General features: G+C 42.4%; 1 protein-coding gene across 1 annotated transcript in view; it reads left to right on the top strand.

Annotated features, from left to right (window-relative positions):
- ntsr1 (neurotensin receptor 1 (high affinity)) overlaps positions 1 to 18,533 on the top strand; it is a 48,091-nt gene extending 29,558 nt beyond the window's left edge. The window contains exons 3-4 of the mRNA XM_084552650.1: positions 10,776 to 10,860; positions 18,236 to 18,533. Coding sequence (XP_084408776.1) covers positions 10,776 to 10,860; positions 18,236 to 18,491 — 341 coding nt within the window. The 3' untranslated portion in view covers positions 18,492 to 18,533. The remainder of the gene's footprint in view (positions 1 to 10,775; positions 10,861 to 18,235) is intronic.
- Positions 18,534 to 18,777: the final 244 nt, after the last annotated feature.

The raw sequence follows: 18,777 nt of genomic DNA, 5'->3' as shown, positions 1-18,777 counted from the left end.
ATAGAGTTTATTTGGCTGGAGATGCATTTGTTAATGTCAGGTGTGAACACAGGCACTAAAAGCTGGACACTTGCAGACGGACTGACCAGGACGGATGTTAATGTGAGGTCTAAATGGGGTCCTAGCTACGCCAACTTGTCTGTGCATCATTTTATATTTGACTCAGTTCTAGAGTCACAGTAAAATGGGGGTTACAGCATCTTTAGCTTAAACAATGTGACAAACGAAGCGCCAGACGTGAACAGGTGGGCGAATACGATGACACAAAAGAGCTGTGTGGGGAGAACTGTTTTGGCAACGGCCTGTCTCCGGAAGATAAAGCCCTACTCCTTTTTTCTTATAGAAGGTTTTGTGTGACTCACAATGGGATTGGATTTCTGTGGCGTGAAAGTTTGACGGGAGTCATGATCTACAGCGCCAAAGCTGGATTTAGGAAGAGAAACATCTAATCGCAATCATAAAACATTGAGGTGTAACAGCCACTAATGGAGAGCGAGAGCTAAAGACAAAAGATGTGAGAAAAGACACAATCTGCAATTAGATTAGTTCCCTTTTACATTCTGTAGCAGCTATTGTGCCACAGTTAGGTAAAAACAACAACAACAATGAAGTGGGGATTAGCAGAGGATTAGCTCTTAGCTGATTGCCCACATTCACGCCTCTTTCACCTGTGCTCTTAGCGTGGATGGATTATTCTTCGACCGGGAGCAGGAGGATAATGTTTAAGAACTAACCAGGTCTCACATTCTTTGGTTGTTCCAGATGGAATTTAAAAACTTTTTACTATGATACCACTCTGCTGTCCTTCCCTGTACCTGTGTTGGTTTTCTCCAAGTGCTCCCACTTCCTCCCACAACCCAGAGACAGGCATTTTAGATTGATTGGTGATTCGAAATTGGCCGTATATTTGTGCATGTGAGTCGGTCTCTTTGCGTCCAGGGTGTACCTGCCCGGCCTTCTCACGATGAAATAACATTTTGGTGAATAAGTCTGTCTAATCAACCCCAAGAAATCCAAAATATGTTTTCTGTCTTACAGGGAAGTGAAAAGAGACAAAATCCATAAAATGGGGAAAATGCGGAAATTCTTTTTTGTTCTAACACAAATGACAACAATTTACTTTAGGGGTTGCACGACTTCAGATTTTTTTAAAGTCGACACTGACTAGTCTCTGATGACGTCGCTAATAAAAACACAGCGGGATATAATGATATCTATATTCTTGACCTGAATACATACGCTGAGAACAGACAGCTCATGTGCTACATACTGTGAGCTGCAGATATGTATAGCCTGTATAAAAACAGGCAGCACCTCAGCACCATCGTTAGCATTTAATAGTACTCCACAGAATGATGTTATTTCTTTGAAGCCTTCTCCGTGTCCTGCAGCTAAAGGTCTAATAACTTTATCAAATAGTTGATGTGCAGCCTCCTTCTCTCTGTTACCGCAGGCCGTTTGGTGAAGTTGTTAACTGACTGCTGTCCAGAGGATTTGGACCGTTCCTCTGCTAGCGTTAGCGTTAGCCTTTTCAAATGCATTGCAGTTTTGTTGTATTTCAGGACTGACATGTCACGGTAGTATGGGCTTCATCTTTAGTGAAGTATTTCCACACACTTGATAAACTGCTGCTAGTTTGCTGCAACGACCCACTGGGCTCCTTGCCTGTCTTCTAGGAGGCGTCCATGTTCTTACTGTCACGTGATCAGCGACTAGTCGCCGTTATGCTTAAAGCATCATGGCACAGCAGTGAAGTCGACAAACTGAACAGTCAACTAATCTGTTCAACCCTTAAAGCACATACAAGCAATTGTTTTCCGCACTCACCCCAAGTTTGCAACCACCTGGGGAGCAGCAGGTACATGCTCATGAACCAGGGATCCTTCTCTAACCACTAGAGTCTAATCTGTCTGCGCACCACTTTTTAAAACGTATAAGCCAGTGAATGTCAATAAAACATTTAGTTTGCATTTACATTTTGCCTCTGAATTGGACTTGTTTAAAGATTCAAACAACCCATTCTTACTTTTTCCAACAGCCCAAATTCAATCATTTTAATTAGAAAATCTCAGCCTCCAGTAGGAGATCCCTATTGGTCAATGGCACAAAATGAAGTGGTCAAAATGAATTCAAATTCAACATAAAATAAATTGCGCAGATTGATGTGACTCCTGTGGACGACTGACTTCCTCTTCAAACGTGCGTCTGGCAGTAAGTCTCAAAGTTGTGCCAGAGAAGAGCCTCAGGAGCTGCACTAAACCAACATCGCCCAGAAGGAGACGAAGATAACACTCAGTCGGCAGTAGCGTCACACATTCGCCAGCAGATGCACGCTTTAGAAGATTGCCCACACTTTTCTGCATTAATTAAGTTGTTCCATCAAACTGTCAGCAATCTGCACTTCACTCACTCCAACTGAGCAAATGTTTCAAAGCCACCAAAATCCATCACTGTTATCTCGTCAGTGATGTAGTGGTAAGTCAAACTGGAAGGAACTGCGAGCTGCAGCTGATTATTATCACGAACTCAAGGAGACGAGAGCTCACTTAAATATGCTGATTCGTTTCATTAAAAAAAGGATTTATTTATTTACAACAAAAGCAACACACAAGCTTCTCTTGTGTTTCACAATTCTAACTACGACAAGCCTTCGATATACTGCATAGACTTGTCGTCCTCTCATGTGTGGCACCAGTGGGGCTACCCCTAAAAAGGACAGATACTTGCAGGTTCATGTTATGTTCTGCTAGGCTATGGTGGGGAGGTATGACCCAAAAGGGAGGCAGGAAAAGAGCAGGAAACGGTAAATAAAAATTCATAAACGAAATCTAGACAAGAACTCAGGAACACGGGGACGGGGGTAGATCCAACGGGGTGACTTCACAGGCAGCTTGACAAAGAACAAAGGGAAAGGCAGGGCTATATATACACACAGTGGATGAGAAACAGATGAAACTAATGGAGGAACACACAAGGAGAAACCCATCATAATCAGAGGAGCGAGAAGAAGAAAGAAGCTTGCATAAAAAAATAAATAAAAACAGGAAACACAAGAAAAACCAAACAGGGTTAATAAAGTCCACACCACGACATGTTCAGTTTTGTGATTGGTGATAACTTTGCAGGAAAAAATAGAGTCCAGGAAATCAAGTGGGAGATGGCTGCAGGCTGCAAGCACTGGCATTTATTACCACTATGTGGTTCATGAATCAGTGTTCTGTATATGAACATGGTCTGATAGAAAACAACATTTATATTCTGTATATATAATGAGAAGATGCACTGCTGCTGCTGCCAGATGCCTGTCAGGTGTGCACATCAGGTGAATTACTTAGTTATATATTTATAAGGTTGTTGTATCGGTCCGTTGCTAACATTGCAGGCTGAAGGTGCTTTTAGAGTACCGCGGGACCAAAACGCCGTAACTTGCGTACGTAGCCTACGCCAGTGTGAGCCATTTGTACTTGTGTGCTCGTCAGTCTGGCTTGCTCTGTAACAGCGCCACCCAAATACTAGCCAGCGCTATGTCTTTTTCCCCATCAGGTTAATTTTTCTTTCTACTTCCTGCTTCTCTTTCAACAATGGCGACTGAAAATTTCGCCGAAACTTTCGCCAAAACTTCGCCGAAGACGAGTCATACAAATGTTTGTACCTCTGAACCTCCTCAGTTAACCTTTCCTCCATGTGTTCCATCTTTATTGATCCAAAACAATCAATTTGAAAACTTCGGAAATGGAGAAGCAGCCGGAAATACTTAAGAGGAAACATGACGCTGTCGCCATAGCTTCTGCGTAAACTGCCACCTTTTGAGACCACCCTCTCTAACCAGGCTCAGCTCATCTCATTTGTTCAGGAACAGAGAGTTATTGCTGTGTTCACACCAGAACAAATGAACCGACCCAAAGGATAAACACTCCGAGTTTTGGAAAAATGACCTCTGTGTGAAAGCACCCTAAAAAAGAAAAAGAAGACAGCAAACTAGATGTTATATATGCATCAATTAGTAAATACATTACGGGTAAATGAGCGTAGATTGAAAAAGGGAAGAAAATGTCAATTATATCAATGTAAATTGTTTATTATTATGTGTTATTATGTATTATTATCTGGGCAAATGCCAAAGAGACTGTTTAATCAAATCAGAAAGTGTGCAAAGTAAAAAATAAATAAATAAATAATGTGTTAAGTATTGAAAGAAACCTTTGTACATGTTGTCTGAGCGGTATTATGCCGTAGCCAGACGGGTCCTGAGCGGTGATGCACTCTAGTGACAGTCCAGTTGGTTTGATAACATCAGGCAGTTTAAATACGGCAAGAGACTTACAGAGCGATTCCTCATCCTGACTGCGAGTGCTGTATTTAGCGCAGCACAGACTAATCTGGACTGTAATGTGTCCCAGGTTCTCCACTCATCAATTATGGAAGTAGGCTGCAACATTAACCAGCACGGGGCACAGATTAATGTCCCTTTTCCTCTATCGACCGCCCCTTCATCTTGCTCCCTCTCCTCCTCCTTTGACTTAATCAGATCTGCTCTTTGTACAGGCGTGGGCCTGCGTATGTCATAATTCGAAGAGGTCCCAGTTCCAAATCCACTTTGTCATACTCAGCCCCTCTCTTTGTCCATCTCAACATAAGCTTATTAATCACTACTACGTCACTCATCCAGCCAACAATAACTTAAGCTGTCCACGGGGAGCCTTGATTTTCTTGAAAAGGCTGCAGACTCAAAGAAAACAGCGGGACCACACAACATTCCTTACGTTTACACCAGCTGTGAGAAGTCTCCACTGACTGGTTCTCAGACAGTATGTGAACGTACAGATTTGATGCATTATTCATACGAGCCCGTCAGATCAATCAGTGGGTGAACTTTAGTTCCATTAAAGCTCTGCCCTTTTTTAAATTAGTTATTTATTTTGTTGTTTCTTGTTGAGTGCAGGTATGTCCTAAATGTCAGGACATTTAGTGTAATTTGGAGCACAGCAGACGGAAATACAGCAGCCCTCTTTAATGGACTGCAGCGTTGCGGAGTATAAAGCCAAACAAATGAACAACACATTTGGCATTTAGTTATTTACGTTTTTTTTTTTTTGTTTTGTTTTTTTAAAGGCCTTGTGATTGATTTTTTTCCCTCAGGTATCAGCGACCAACCAGAGGAGCAGTATAATGGCAGATATAAGTTTGTTGCTCTTTCTGCGTTGACAGATTTGACGACTTTTAAGATCTCTTAAGCAATGTTCCTCAAAGGAACTCTAGGTAGCTCTCACGTGGCTCAGCTGATCATGTTCAACACTCAAGTTGGACAATGAGCCGGCTGTAAATGTACCTAACTGATCGATCACTAGCGCTTTCTCCCAGGCCTAGCAAGGAAGGTAGGACCCAAATGCAGACCCATGAGGGGGCACGGACAGGAAACAAAAGAAAAGAGCCCAAGCAAAAAGGTACTCCAACAAAAAGTAACAGGGAAAACCAAAAAGTGGGGTTTGGTGGGGTCATATGCCTCCAGGAAAGCAGAAAAGAAACACAAAACCAAAAGACAAGACTATATACACACACACACAGGGGCTGATAAGGCAACAAGGAATAGGTACAACTAATGAGGGGAGTGGCATGCAGACAAAAGATGTGTACTAATCACAGAGACAGAAAGTGTGATAAGAAATACAAGGAAACCAAACTAGATAACGAAAGGCACTTAAGACCGCGTCATGGCACCCTTATTATTGTTTGCACAGGGAACTGTTTCTCTTTTAGGTAATAAATTTAGCAGGTGGATGCTGTGCCATAGCTGCTGGCTGAATAGCTTGAGTGCGTTGACAGCCAGCATGAAATTGGCAAAGGTTCAATGTCTGTCAGGCCATTGTAGCGGTGAGGAGTAGGTGGTGAGAAGGAGAGTAAAAACAGACACCAACTGAGGACCTGGGTGTCTTCTCATTTCAGAGAGCTCCCATGGTCCCACGAATCTCCTAGGTGTAAACCCAACTCAACTTATTTTTATTTTTTTTTAAACCAACTAGAAAAGCGAGAAGTCAGAATTTCTAGCAACCACTGTTAATTTGTTTTCATCTCATTTTTCTGATGGCGAGATTTAGCTGGGATTAGGGCTAATGATGATTTTTATTTGTACACCGATCAGCCACAACATTATGACCACCTTCAGGAGAAGTAAATAACATCGACCATCTTGTGACAATTCAGTGTTCTGCTGGGAAACTTCTGGACCTGGCATTCATTGGTGTGGATGTTACTTAGACATATAGCACCCACCTAGACCAGACCAGGCACCCCCACCCCATAGCAATGACACTCCTTGATGGCAGCAGCCATCCCCAGCAGGATGCAGCCTGACACAGACACACACACACAAAAACACTTTAGGAACAACTAAAAAAAAAAAAACACAAAGGTGTACAAATACACACATGCACAAATGCAAGGTGTTGACCTGGCCTCCAAATTCACTAGATCCCAAACTGATCAAGTATCTGTGGGATGATCCACAGAGGCCCCTCCCCTCAAAGGCCCCCCACTAACAACATTGTGTTCCCAGACACCGCAGGACACCCTCAGAAGGCCCATGTCCATTCTCTGATGAGTCACCACAAGGGAGACCTGCACAATATTAGGAAGGTGGTCATAATGTTATGTCTGATTACATTTCAAACCACCTTTACATAGTACTTCACAGCAATATATCTCCAATTTAAAAGAAAAACAAAAAAACAAAAATACAGTTGAGAAAAATCTCAACTAAATCTCTTGTAAAACCAGAAAAGGCTCTCAGAAACAAATATGTTTTAAGTCCTCTTTTGTTTTGACAGTAGACATCTGCCCGAGGATCTCAACGTATGTGCTGGGCTGTATGGTGTTAAAAAGGTCAGCGATATAACCAGGGGGCCCGGCCATGAAGAGCTTTAAAAGCGATCAGTAAGACCTTAAATTTGATTCTAAAACATACCGGGAGCCAGTGGAGATTTGCTAAAACTGGAGAGTGATGTGATGTCTTTTCTCTGGTCCTAGTTAAAAAGCCTGGCAGCTGAATTTTGGACCGTCTGAAGTTGTGAGATTGGATTATTTTAACAGCCTTTGTTACCTTGTCTGAACAATAAATCAGACGTGATGAAATAAAAGCACGAAAAATAGTCTGTTTCTCTAAAAGATAAAAAACGGGACGGATTTTGGAAATGTTCCTCAGATGGTAAAAACAAGTTTGGATTTAAAACTTAGATCAGAGTCAAATCAGACACCAAGCCTTTTTACAACAGTGGAAAATATCAGGTGTGCAGGTCTCTGATTATGTGGTATCAGGCATTTTCCTTTTGGGAGGTTAGTGGGTTTTTGTTCAGAGTGCTATGACTCAGAAAATCCATTAACACTTTTTTTTTATCTTTGTTGAAAACAGCGTTTGTGAGGGAGCATAAGTTAACTTTCCAAAAGGCCCACTGTGGGCACTTGCATTTGGGCATATTCTTCTTGGGTGTTGAGAGGCAGGACCAGTGGCGTCATCAGACAGATTTCACTGGGGCACGTGCCCCAGTATTGGTCTGTAGTGCCCCAGTATAAATTTCACTAGTAAAAAAAAAATCACTTTAGGGTTTTATGTCTACATGGCATAATTTACAGAATTTACACATACCGGTATGTACCTAATGTGGCAACTCATTGCTGCTTTATTCACTCCATACACAATGAACACATGGCTACTTAATATGGTAATTTATTCACGCGACTTTGGCTGTGATTGGGGTCCCGCACTCACTTCAGAAACAACTTCCGGACGTGACGTCTACGTGTCTGAGCGCTATTTCTTTCCACCTGTCTTACAGGTGAGTTCCGGATAAACTGCCCATCATTGTCGTTTGGTTTCACCCCTGTGTCGCTATTTCCATGTGAATTTAATTGTTACATCTTTACTTACTTTACTGTTTAATGTATGTCGCTAGTTGTTTTTAGCATCACCGGCCGTTAGCCGCTCAGCCGTTAGCTGCTCAGCCGTTAGCCGCTCAGCCGTGAGAGGGAGGAACTCTCCCGGTTAAGTCACTGTCAAGTGATTGACCGCTTTGCCAAACTGAAACCGAGACGTTACCGTTTACTTCTCAGAAAATGATTCTCTGGTTTATGATTAATGCAGTACTATATGGCTTTATTGTTTTGTGTTTGGTTTTTTTTAATATAATTTTGTGGATGTGAATAGAACCCAGAGATGTAGGACTGCTTTATTTTTTGTTTTACTGTTGCAAATTTTCAATTTGAATGTGGTTGCTGAAATAAATATTTGTGTTTCCTTTTTTCAAGTAGGCCAAATGCCAAGTTAATTTCAGCTAGTTATTCAAAGATCCAGACAACAACTTAATCTGATGTGATTGTATAGTTTGAAGCACTATTTATATGATATGATAAATAAGTGCTAAAAAATTAATAAATTAATTATCTGTGCCCCAGCTGTGCCCCAGTACAGTAATTGGTCTAGTGACGCCCCTGGGCAGGACCGATATGAAGCCTATTCATCCTTGTTAACACAACACCGGGTGATCTGCCGCAACAGCTCACAGCCCTCAGATCGTGGCGGACAACTGCAGGCTAGTGTCTGGATTAGCTTGCATGTCACCAAGACGACATTTGATCACAGTCTTTTTTTTAGAATAGAATAGAATAGAATTTATTGCCATTGCAGAACACAGGTTGTACAGTGCAACAAGATTTTGTCGCTCTACAAGATGCTTAATAAAAACAGTAAAAATAAATAAATATTTAAGAAAAAATATCTAAATCGAAGCCATAATGGAATGGAATTGAACGGACAGCAGTATAAATACGAATAACAATATAAATATGTGCAACAGAAAACATGGATGGCTATGGAACATACAGTTATATGTACAGTATTGTCATCAATTGTCATCCAGTGTAGATATGGGTTATTTACGTTGCAGCAGCAGCAACTGATGCCTCACAGCAAGAAGGTTCTTGGTCCTAATCCACAGGCCGACTGAGTCCGTTCTGTGTGGAGTTTGCATGTTCTCCCTGTGTCTGCGTGGGTTCTCTCCACGTTCTCCAGCTTCCTCCCACCGTCCAAATACATGCTGGTTAGGTTCATTGGTGATTCTAAATTGGCCGTAGGTGTGAGTGTCTCTCTGTGTTAGCCCTGTGATAGACTGGAGACCTGTCCAGGGTGGACCCCGCCTCTCGTCCAACTCGTCCAATGGCAGCCCCAGCGATTCTCCAGATGACAAGTTAATGAATGAATTAATGGTTGTGTGGCTTTATAACGTTGTCCTGATGGCAGCAGTTCAAACATCATAAGATATTGGTTTTATCTCATCAACGCCTCGTCTTAGTCACAGAAAAAAAAAAGGTTGTTGACGACTGTTTTTCATCATCGCCTTCTTTCAGCGAAATACTCGAGATAATTCAACTGATGTGAGGAGCTGTAATCAGCCAAGTCGTACTTGGTTAAACATATCGAAGTGCTCAATCAAAGATTGAGCCGGGGAGGAAATTAGAATCTGATATTGCCAAGGAAAACTTATTGAACGTACTGAAGAAGACAAGAGGCGATGTCCATCCAGTCACATTCCCCATTAAATTCAATTCTGTGACTCAGTCCATCGTGCAGACGTCCTCCTCCTCCCAATCTCCACCTCACCCTGGCAGCCCAACTCCTCCACAACCACTCCAGACCCTAGGATGTGTCACTTCTATAAATTCTAAGCCCATTAAACCCTCTACGGTCGACTCAGGAAAGGAAGTGACACTTATAAAGTCCGACGTTGTGATCAGATGGTTGACTGAGTTGGTTGCGCTACTCCTATGCAGATAGATGAAAAAAATGGATGTGGTTTGATCTGAATTATTCATAAAATCTTCATAAGAACCGACTGTTCCGGACAAACAGGAACAAGCTGCAATATCATTTCTAGTTACTTGGAAGTTTTTGTGTGCAGATACAACTCATTTCCTCATTGAGGTGCCATTGCAATGTACTATATGCACATTGTCACTAACGGGGGTTGTGCAGACTAGTTGCCCAGTGTGCTTCACTGCTTTTTTATTTTTTAATTTTACTTGTGGTTCTTGAGTGTTTTTTTTATGTGCAACTGAGCTACTGTGACCAAGCAATTTCCCTTGTGGCTGAATAAACTCTGTCTAGGTCTATCCTATCTTACAACACACTATGAAGTACTATACAACGCTTGTTTATGTGTTGTTCTATTAGTTGACACTGTGGCTGTGGTTGTGGAGCGTGTTTGTTTCTCCTTGATGTCAGTGAACGCACCATGCCAGAGATAGAAGTTATGGTAGAGCAGAGAGTTTGCAGAGCGAGAGCCGCACATTAGAAGTGTCAGACTGACGGTGTTTATGGTGTTGACGTGGTCTACAGCCGACAGTAGCATTCAAGCTTCAATAAATTTGCAGAAAAGCCTCCGTAGTGGTGTGACACACAAAAGAAGCACTACAGTATGTATTCAGGTTAAGAATATAGATTTCACTGTTGCTAAGCATTACTTTCTACTGTGTTTTTATGAGAGACGTAATCTGACTACTGTGACTTCGACTTGACTTTCACAACATAATGGTAGACTTTTAAAAATCTGAGGTCATTCAACCCATAATCACTTCGTTGTTGGGAACTTATTTCTTGACAATTTGAAAACAAGGGCAACTGAGTTTCTTGAAGATGTTTTTTTCGCCACTGATCTGTCTCCTTTTTATTTTTTTTGACTACTTCTTTGCTTCTAATGCTTTTTTCCTCCTCTCTCTTTCATGTTCAGGAGCGGTGGTCATAGCCTTCGTGGTCTGCTGGCTGCCCTATCACGCTCGCCGCCTCATGTTCTGCTACGTCTCCGACTGGTCCGAGTGAGTAGCGACTCTTCCTCAGCTTCTCGTGACACCGGGAACCTCCAGTAGTTCCCGTCCGCTCACTTGATCTATCCTCTATACGGGACATGCACTAATAATAGGCCTTCACGTGCACGCCCTTGCACACGGATAATGTCGATGGCCGTCATTCAGGGGGTCATCAGTTAAGAGCGTCTGACAAAAAGGAGCGGGCCAGATACGTCTTCTTGATTAGACTGCCTTCATTTAACATTCTCATACCCTCCCTCTCTCTCTCTCTCTCCCATTCACTCACCCACTCAATCATTCATTCACATACTCTCCCTCTCTCTCCCCTCTTTAGCAATTAGCCCTTCCAACCCATATGTCTCCCTAATCAAAAATCAGATAAAAACGAACATCATCTCACTTAGCTTGCATGAAGGATGGACCATTACATGTGGTAACCGACGATCATAAATCCTCAGTAAGTAAACTCGGCGTGTATTGAATCAAATCCAAAACTGTACACCATGAAGTGTTAAAATGGATTCTAAAAGGCATACGCCGATCAGCCACAGCATTATGACCACTGACAAGAGAAGTGAATAACATTGACCATCTTGTGACAATTCCATGTTCTGCTGGGAAACTTCTGGACCTGGCATTCATTGGTGTGGATGTTACTTAGACATGAAGCACTCGCCCTGGCCCAGACCAGACACCCCCACCCCATAGCAATGACCACTGTCATTACGTTAAATCTCTACATGTAAAAACATGTATCTCTTGTTTCGTTCTTGGTGTTTTGTTTCTTGCTTGACTTCTGTGTTCCCCCTTCTTATCTTCTTAGCTCATGTGTATTTATATGCACTGATCAGCCACAACATTATGACCACACCATCTTGTGACAGTTCAATGTTCTGCTGGGAAACTTTTGGACCTGGCATTCATTGGTGTGGATGTTACTTAGACATGTAGCACCCACCTAGACCAGACCAGACACCCCCACCCCATAGCAATGACACTCCTTGATGGCAGCAGCCATCCCCAGCAGGATGCAGCCTGACACAGGTACAGACACAAAAACGCTTTAGGAACAACTACAGCACAAGGTGTTGACCTGGCCTCCAAATTCACGAGATCCCAAACTGATCAAGTATCTGTGGGATGATCTACAGAGGCCCCTCCCCTCAACCCATAGGACCCAAAGGCCCCCCACTAACAACATTCTGTTGCCAGACACCACAGGACACCCTCAGAAGGCCCATGTCCATTCTCTGATGAGTCACAACTGTTTTGGAGGCACAGACTTATTGTTTCTGTACCATCTCTATGTTTTTAGTGGATGTAATGAAATGAATGTTAATCTGATGTCTTAGAACTTAATTAAGAGTCTGTGTAAAAACAGGGGAAGCAAACAAATAAGCCTTCAAGTTCCTTACTTCGTCTTCCAAACTCATGAGGCCGCTTTCCGGAATAAAATTTTTAACAGTGAACTCAGGGTCATCCGTGTTCTGCATGCAGAGGAGACATGGGAAAATAAAAACAGGACATGAGAATAACTTAATTGTTTTATTTTGTTGCCGCCGCTGTCCTTAGAGCAATCTAGGAGGATTGTTTTTATTTTCATTCACCCGGTTTAATGGGATATTGATGGCTGCTGCAGATGAGCATTCTTGCCGGAAGGCAGACAATGGCGGCTGCTCAGCGTGTGGAATAGAAAATGATTAGTCCCCACAAGGTGTAGACCTGGCCCGGATCCCAAACTGATCAAGTATCTGTGGGATGATCCACAGAGGCGCCTCCCCTCAACTCATAGGTATTCTTACAAATCTGAATTAGACAGAACATAATTGTTTTCAAATCTTTTAGATGTGAAATAAAGTACAAATATTTTCCTGACACGCAGCAGATCACCATTCTAAAACAAAAAAGTCTGCAAAACCTTTGACGCCAATCCAAGCAACATCAGTTATGACTAAAGGTTCTTAAAGCCCAGAGTGATTGGGATGTGTCTCTTTAAGTTTATAGTATATGGGAATGAGCAAGTAAAAAGCAATTGGAGAAACTCATTTGCATGTGCAGTGAACCGCATAATGTGCTACCAAAGCAAGAAGCAGGAGACACGCACACACACAAATATACTCTGAGAATGTAAGTACTTTATCACCCGGAAAAATGGAAAACTATGCACAAATAACTCCGGTGTCGCGAAGACTCGCACAAGATTAAGCGGTGATGTAAAATGACTGGAAGCTCCTTGTTATTTTATGCTTTAGACGTACATGAGTGAGTGGATGCGACGGAAAGTGTAATCTTTTCATGTGATCGGAGACGGTGTGCGTATCTCATACCAACATCGCGTCGTGTTCCTTATTCCTGGCGTTTCCTTTGTTCCTCGCCGTCACACGGAGAAGATTGAGATTGATATCACTTATCTGCATGCTACTAGACTCACCCTTCTCTAACCGGTGTTCTGCATTTTTATTCCCTTTCTTCTACATGCAAGAAAGCCAAACATCCACATCTGTCTTTCGCAATGAAGGATCCGATTTATCTCCGACTGCTGGTGGGATTATTGTATCACACCACAAAGCAACTTGTTGTCATTGTACACTGGTTGTAAAATAAAAAAATAAACAAGTAATCTTTAAAATAACACACTGTATCAGTGTCTCTCTGCCCTACGCCTGCAGTGGAGTTATTATTGAGCGCCGAGCACCGTTATTATTCTCTCAGTGGGCTTTTGCTACAGGCACCCTGAAGACTGCGGGGTACGGCATCAGTACGGCTGTCATAAAAAAAATAAATAAAAAGAAATGGCACGACCCAACTCTGTTCTCTCTGCAGAATAAAATGACAGCCTTCTTCAATTTCAGATGTTAAATGGTGTTATAATGGAGACATGTTTGTTCTGCGTGATAAAAAAAAAAAAGGTAGCTGCTGAGCGAGGTTGCTCAGAAAATCAGATTTATTTAAAATGCACACCAGTTTTAGATGTTGTTAAATCCCAAAACCAAATTCATAAAGCACTTTAAAAACCACCAAAAATGCTGTACAGGAGAAATGAAGGACATACAAATAAACCCAAGAAATAAACACAAGCATAGATGCAGAGTCTGATGCATAGAGGCAAATTATTCTAGATTTGCGGAGCTGCAACAGCAAAGGCCTGTGGGGACGACTGGTTCCTTTCTGTATGGAGTTTGCATGTTCTCCCTGTGTCTGCGTGGGTTCTCTCCAGGTTCTCCAGCTTCCTCCCACCGTCCAAAGACATGCTGGTTAGGTTCACTGGTGATTCTAAATTGGCCGTAGGTGTGAGTGTGAATGGTTGTCTGTCTCTCTGTGTTAGCCCTGTGATGCACTGGAGACCTGTCCAGGGTGGACCCCGCCTCTCGCCCCAATGACAGCTGGGATAAGAATGAATGAATGAATTGCATTACCAAGTATATCCTCGCCCGATAAGAGTTAAACAGGAATAACCAAAGGATTATTAGATCAGAAACTATTTTGACTATGGTTAAAACCAGAGGAACATATGTTTATGGATTATGGACAGACTCATGTGTCCAAGTTGAGTCAGGATGCTGTTTATGTATTTATTACTTTATTTTAATGGTAGCACATATGACACCTGTTGCACTCCTTGGTCTGGTTGTGAAACAATGACAGTATGAAAGTATGAAAGGCAAGCAACAAACAAGTAGAACCTTTGTCCCGGCTGTCACTAATAACGCTCAGATTCTCCAGAGCAAGGCGAGACGTTCACAACACAACTCAGGTGTCTCCAATAACAGCCAAACGAGGCTCTTCCAAGCAGGCGTCCTGATGATGGCAGCGGTCCAAATGGTGGACAAATGAGAAGATACCGAGACTGTAACTCTGTCTTTAGGTCAAGATATCGTTCTGCAGACAAAAAGTACCGGAATGTCTCCCACTAAAAACATCAGCACATATTCTGACCTTTGTCTTCTAGTTGACTTGACGATTGTGCATGCAGCACAGGACCACCACGTTTCAAAAATGCTGCACCCGTGGTCCCCGGTTCGCTCTGTGTCAAATGTAATTACAGTGAGATACGTACGTCGGCTGCTGGAGGGATCCCAAACGGGAGTCAAAGTCCTGCCAGAGCCAAGACTCACTCATGGCTCGCGGCAGCGTCCGTTACGTAAAGAGATCTCACGGGGATTACCTGAGCATGTATGAGGAAAAGGTCATGTTCAATACTCTCTCAGTCCGGTCCTCATTCACCTTTAATGGCGTCCTCGCATGCAGACAGACACGGACATCATTGACTCGCTGCGCGCTTCACCGACCCTCGCTCCACAGTGAGAGCAAAACGGATCGATACGCCGGATCTTAGTAACTGAGATGACACTCGAGAGGATCGCGCCCGTGTGCTGGGGACATATTGATGTGTTATGACGTGTAACCTTTGGCTTTGCCATTGCTCTCTATTGTTTGCAAGTGTGAAGTTAAAGACCTTTTCTGTGTCATCTCTGCTTTGACTGTAACCAGGAAGTCCTCCACTACTCTGCTAATGCAAGCCTTGAAGTCAGACTAAAATTTAAATTTGTTTTTGCCACAGATTTTCATGCAAGTGCAACTTTAATGGTCACATGTGCAGCTGATTTGCAGGGAGAAGTGTCCCTGTGAATAAATTTATAAAAATATAAAAATAAGTTTATTGTCATTCTGGTTAAAAACAAACAAACCAACAAAAAGAAAAAAGAAAAATACAGTTTAGCAGCTCTCTGGTTTGGAAGCAATAAAAATAAAAGCCACAGCAGCATAAAGATAAAAGAACAGCAATAAAACCTACAATATATACAAGCACACATTGGAAACTGTCAAAACCAGAGGAGCACCGTCTATCAAGTTTTTATCCAAAATACATCCAAAAGATCAGAAAATAAGCATCAGTCATTTTTACGTGCAATGCAAGATGAGGTTATACAGTTGAATCAGAGGAATCCACGTCAAGCAAGAAGGAACAATCTTCTCCATCGGTTCACTCATTTGTCATTTGGCTTTTTGAAAGGGTGAAATCAGCGCCATGCATTAACATTTATACAATATACGAGTTACAACACCACAACTCCTTGGACGTTTTCTCTTCCTGCTTTGAAGCTTCAATCTTAGACACCATTGTCACCATCATGTCCAAGATTATCCAGTTATTGTTTTTCCTTTTTATAAAAGACCATTATAATCGCTGAGAACTTTAAGCATGCACGTTGTGTTCCTTGATGTGTGGTGGTTACAGCATGCAAGTTATCCAGGGTGGTGATCACTAATGAAGTTAGCCTGATGGCTGTTGCAGGGGGTTAATGACGGTGGTCATTTGCATTCAGATTTATACCAAAAAAACAAAACTTTTTTTTTTTTTGTAAAGCTGCAGGACGCTTGCACTTTCTTTTGTTTTTGCCCTGATACATACTTTTGTGTGACTGCAACATTAGCATGACCCATGCAGCGTCTGTTGTACGTATAGCAGGGAAAGGGAGGAGGCAGATGCAGGAAAACAAGGAAGCAAAGCTTGGTGAAATAATAAAGTTCAGTTTCACGAGACTAAGGCGAGAAGGTAAGAAGAAGCGCTCCAGAATGAGGCAGGGTGAAGAAAATTACCAAGAAGAAGCCAAAATACTTAAAAGACAGGAAGTCTTTAAGTAAATGAGCATTTCAAAATAAAATAGGGCACAAGGTAAACCCAAACATGAGAAGAGAGAAAACTAAATACGCCGAAGGAACAGAAAAGGTTCACAAGTCAATACCATGACACCCTTGCTAACCACAGTTAGTTTACTGCAACTTCATCTTTGCTTCCGTTCATTCTTCACTTGTTTCTTACTCTCCTCTCTCTTCCCATCTTCCGTCCCATTTTATGTAATCTTTATATCCTAATGCCCTCCCTCCTCTCCTGCTGCGTGGCTTAATCTCCCTCTTCCTTCTCCTCTCCAACTTCAGAGGGACAGAGTGGGATCAGTCAGTTAAACATCGCTTGTGTATTGTAAAGCTCTTCAATGCACATTTGTCTAATGTCCACTTTCTTATTGGACTGTAAATTAAATGAATATACTATTTTTTGCAAAGGATTTACTTCTAGTTGTACAACAGTTCTCTTTATTATTATCAAGGCAGAGAAAATTTGAAGATATTTTGCCACCCAAAGCCGGCTGAAGATTAGCATTTGACCACATGGTAGAATTTAAAAGCCGCATGTGATTCTGGCACAGGACATGTTTCTTCGTCCTAACCCCTTCTGTGGCTTTGACAGCATTAATAAAGCCAGGCGATGGCAGAAAGCCTGGAGGACAAACTTGGAGACTCTTCCTTCAATAGCCAACCTGTTAATGGCATTGGGAGCATGTCTGTAGTGGACCAGCAAAGGCCAGAAATGGTGTAATACAGTGTAATACAAGTGCAAATCAAAGTGTAATACATAGTCACCGGGCATCAGTCTCTCATCCACAGACAGTGATGCCTGGTGAGTGAAAATGTTTGTGCCCTTCAGAATTTTCTACATTTCTGCATAAAAATGACTCAAAATCACTCATTTCAGCAACCCTGAAAAATATTTTTTTTGCAAACCCTTGTTTCCAGTCTCTGCTGTGACCTACTTGTAACTAAATGTTTCTGGTAACTGCTGATCAGTGGTCTACAGCAGCTTGGAGGAATTTTAGCCCATTCCTCAGAACAGAACCACTTCAGTTCTGAGATGTTGGTGGGTTTCCTCACATCAACTGCTTGCTTCAGGTCCTTCCACAACATTTCTATTGGATTAATGTCAGGACTTTGACTTGGCCGTTCCTAAACATTCATCTTGTTCTGCTTTAACCGTTATTTTGTAGAACCACTTATGTTCTTGGGCTCGTTGTCTTGCTGCATGACCCAGTTTCTCTTCACATTCATGGACAGATGTCCTGACATTTTCTTTTAGAGTTCACTGGTAGAATTCAGAATTCATTGGTCCATCAGTGAGGACAAGAACGTCCTGGTCCAGATGCAGCAGAACAGGCCCAAACCAGGACATTAGCACCCCCATGTTTGATGGAGGGATGAGGTTCTGATGCTGGAATGATGCAGTGTTGGTTCATCTCATTTAAACCAAACTATTCTACTTTGGTCTCACCTGTCCACTAAACATTGTCCCAATAGTCTTCTGTCTTGTCCACATGATGTTTAGAAATGTTCTTCTTGGAGAGCAATGTCTTTGTCCATCACACCATGGTTGTTCAGTGGATTCATCAACATTAACATTAGCCTTTTGGTGCTTAGAAGTTCCCCTGGGTTCCTTTGGGACCTCTCAGACTATTATGGAGTGATCTTTGTTGGTGGACCACTCCTGTGGAGGGGAACAGTCGTCTTCAATCTAGCTCTAACTAACTCTCTTTTTTCTGTTTTCTTGCAGTGACCTGTATGACTTCTACCACTATTTCTACATGCTGACCAACGCCCTGTTCTACGTCAGCTCAGCCATCAATCCCATTCTGTACAACCTGGTGTCGGCCACCTACCGCCAGATCTTCTTCTCCACACTGCGCTACTTCTGCATGCCCTGCCGCCACACGCCCAGGAGGGACCTGCACCCTCTGACGCGCCACTCTATCAGCATCTCCAGCAACCACACCCTCTCCACGAACATCATCAAGGAGACGGCGTACTGAGCGGGCGACACAACGCCAACGACGCACTTTCTTTCTCATAGCATGGACCCATCCGCTGCCACTCTGTGATTTGTGATTACTGCTCCGGCCTCATCAAGGAAATTCTGGCATTGTGTTGGAGACAGGTTCATGTAGTACTGTGGTGACCAGCATCGTCATCTGAAGTGTCCAATCAGAGACCTCACATTTTCTTATGTGATATTGTGTTAAGTATCTTTCCTCAGCAGAACACAACTTTGTATAATGAAAACTAAGAAAATATGATGGCAAAATATACAAAATGGGG

The sequence above is a fragment of the Chelon labrosus genome (genome assembly GCF_963514085.1).
Source record: "Chelon labrosus genome assembly, chromosome: 10".
Lineage (NCBI taxonomy): Eukaryota > Metazoa > Chordata > Actinopteri > Mugiliformes > Mugilidae > Chelon > Chelon labrosus.
The sequence above is the reverse complement of the archived record's forward strand: the minus strand, read 5'-3'. Positions and strand labels throughout refer to the sequence as shown.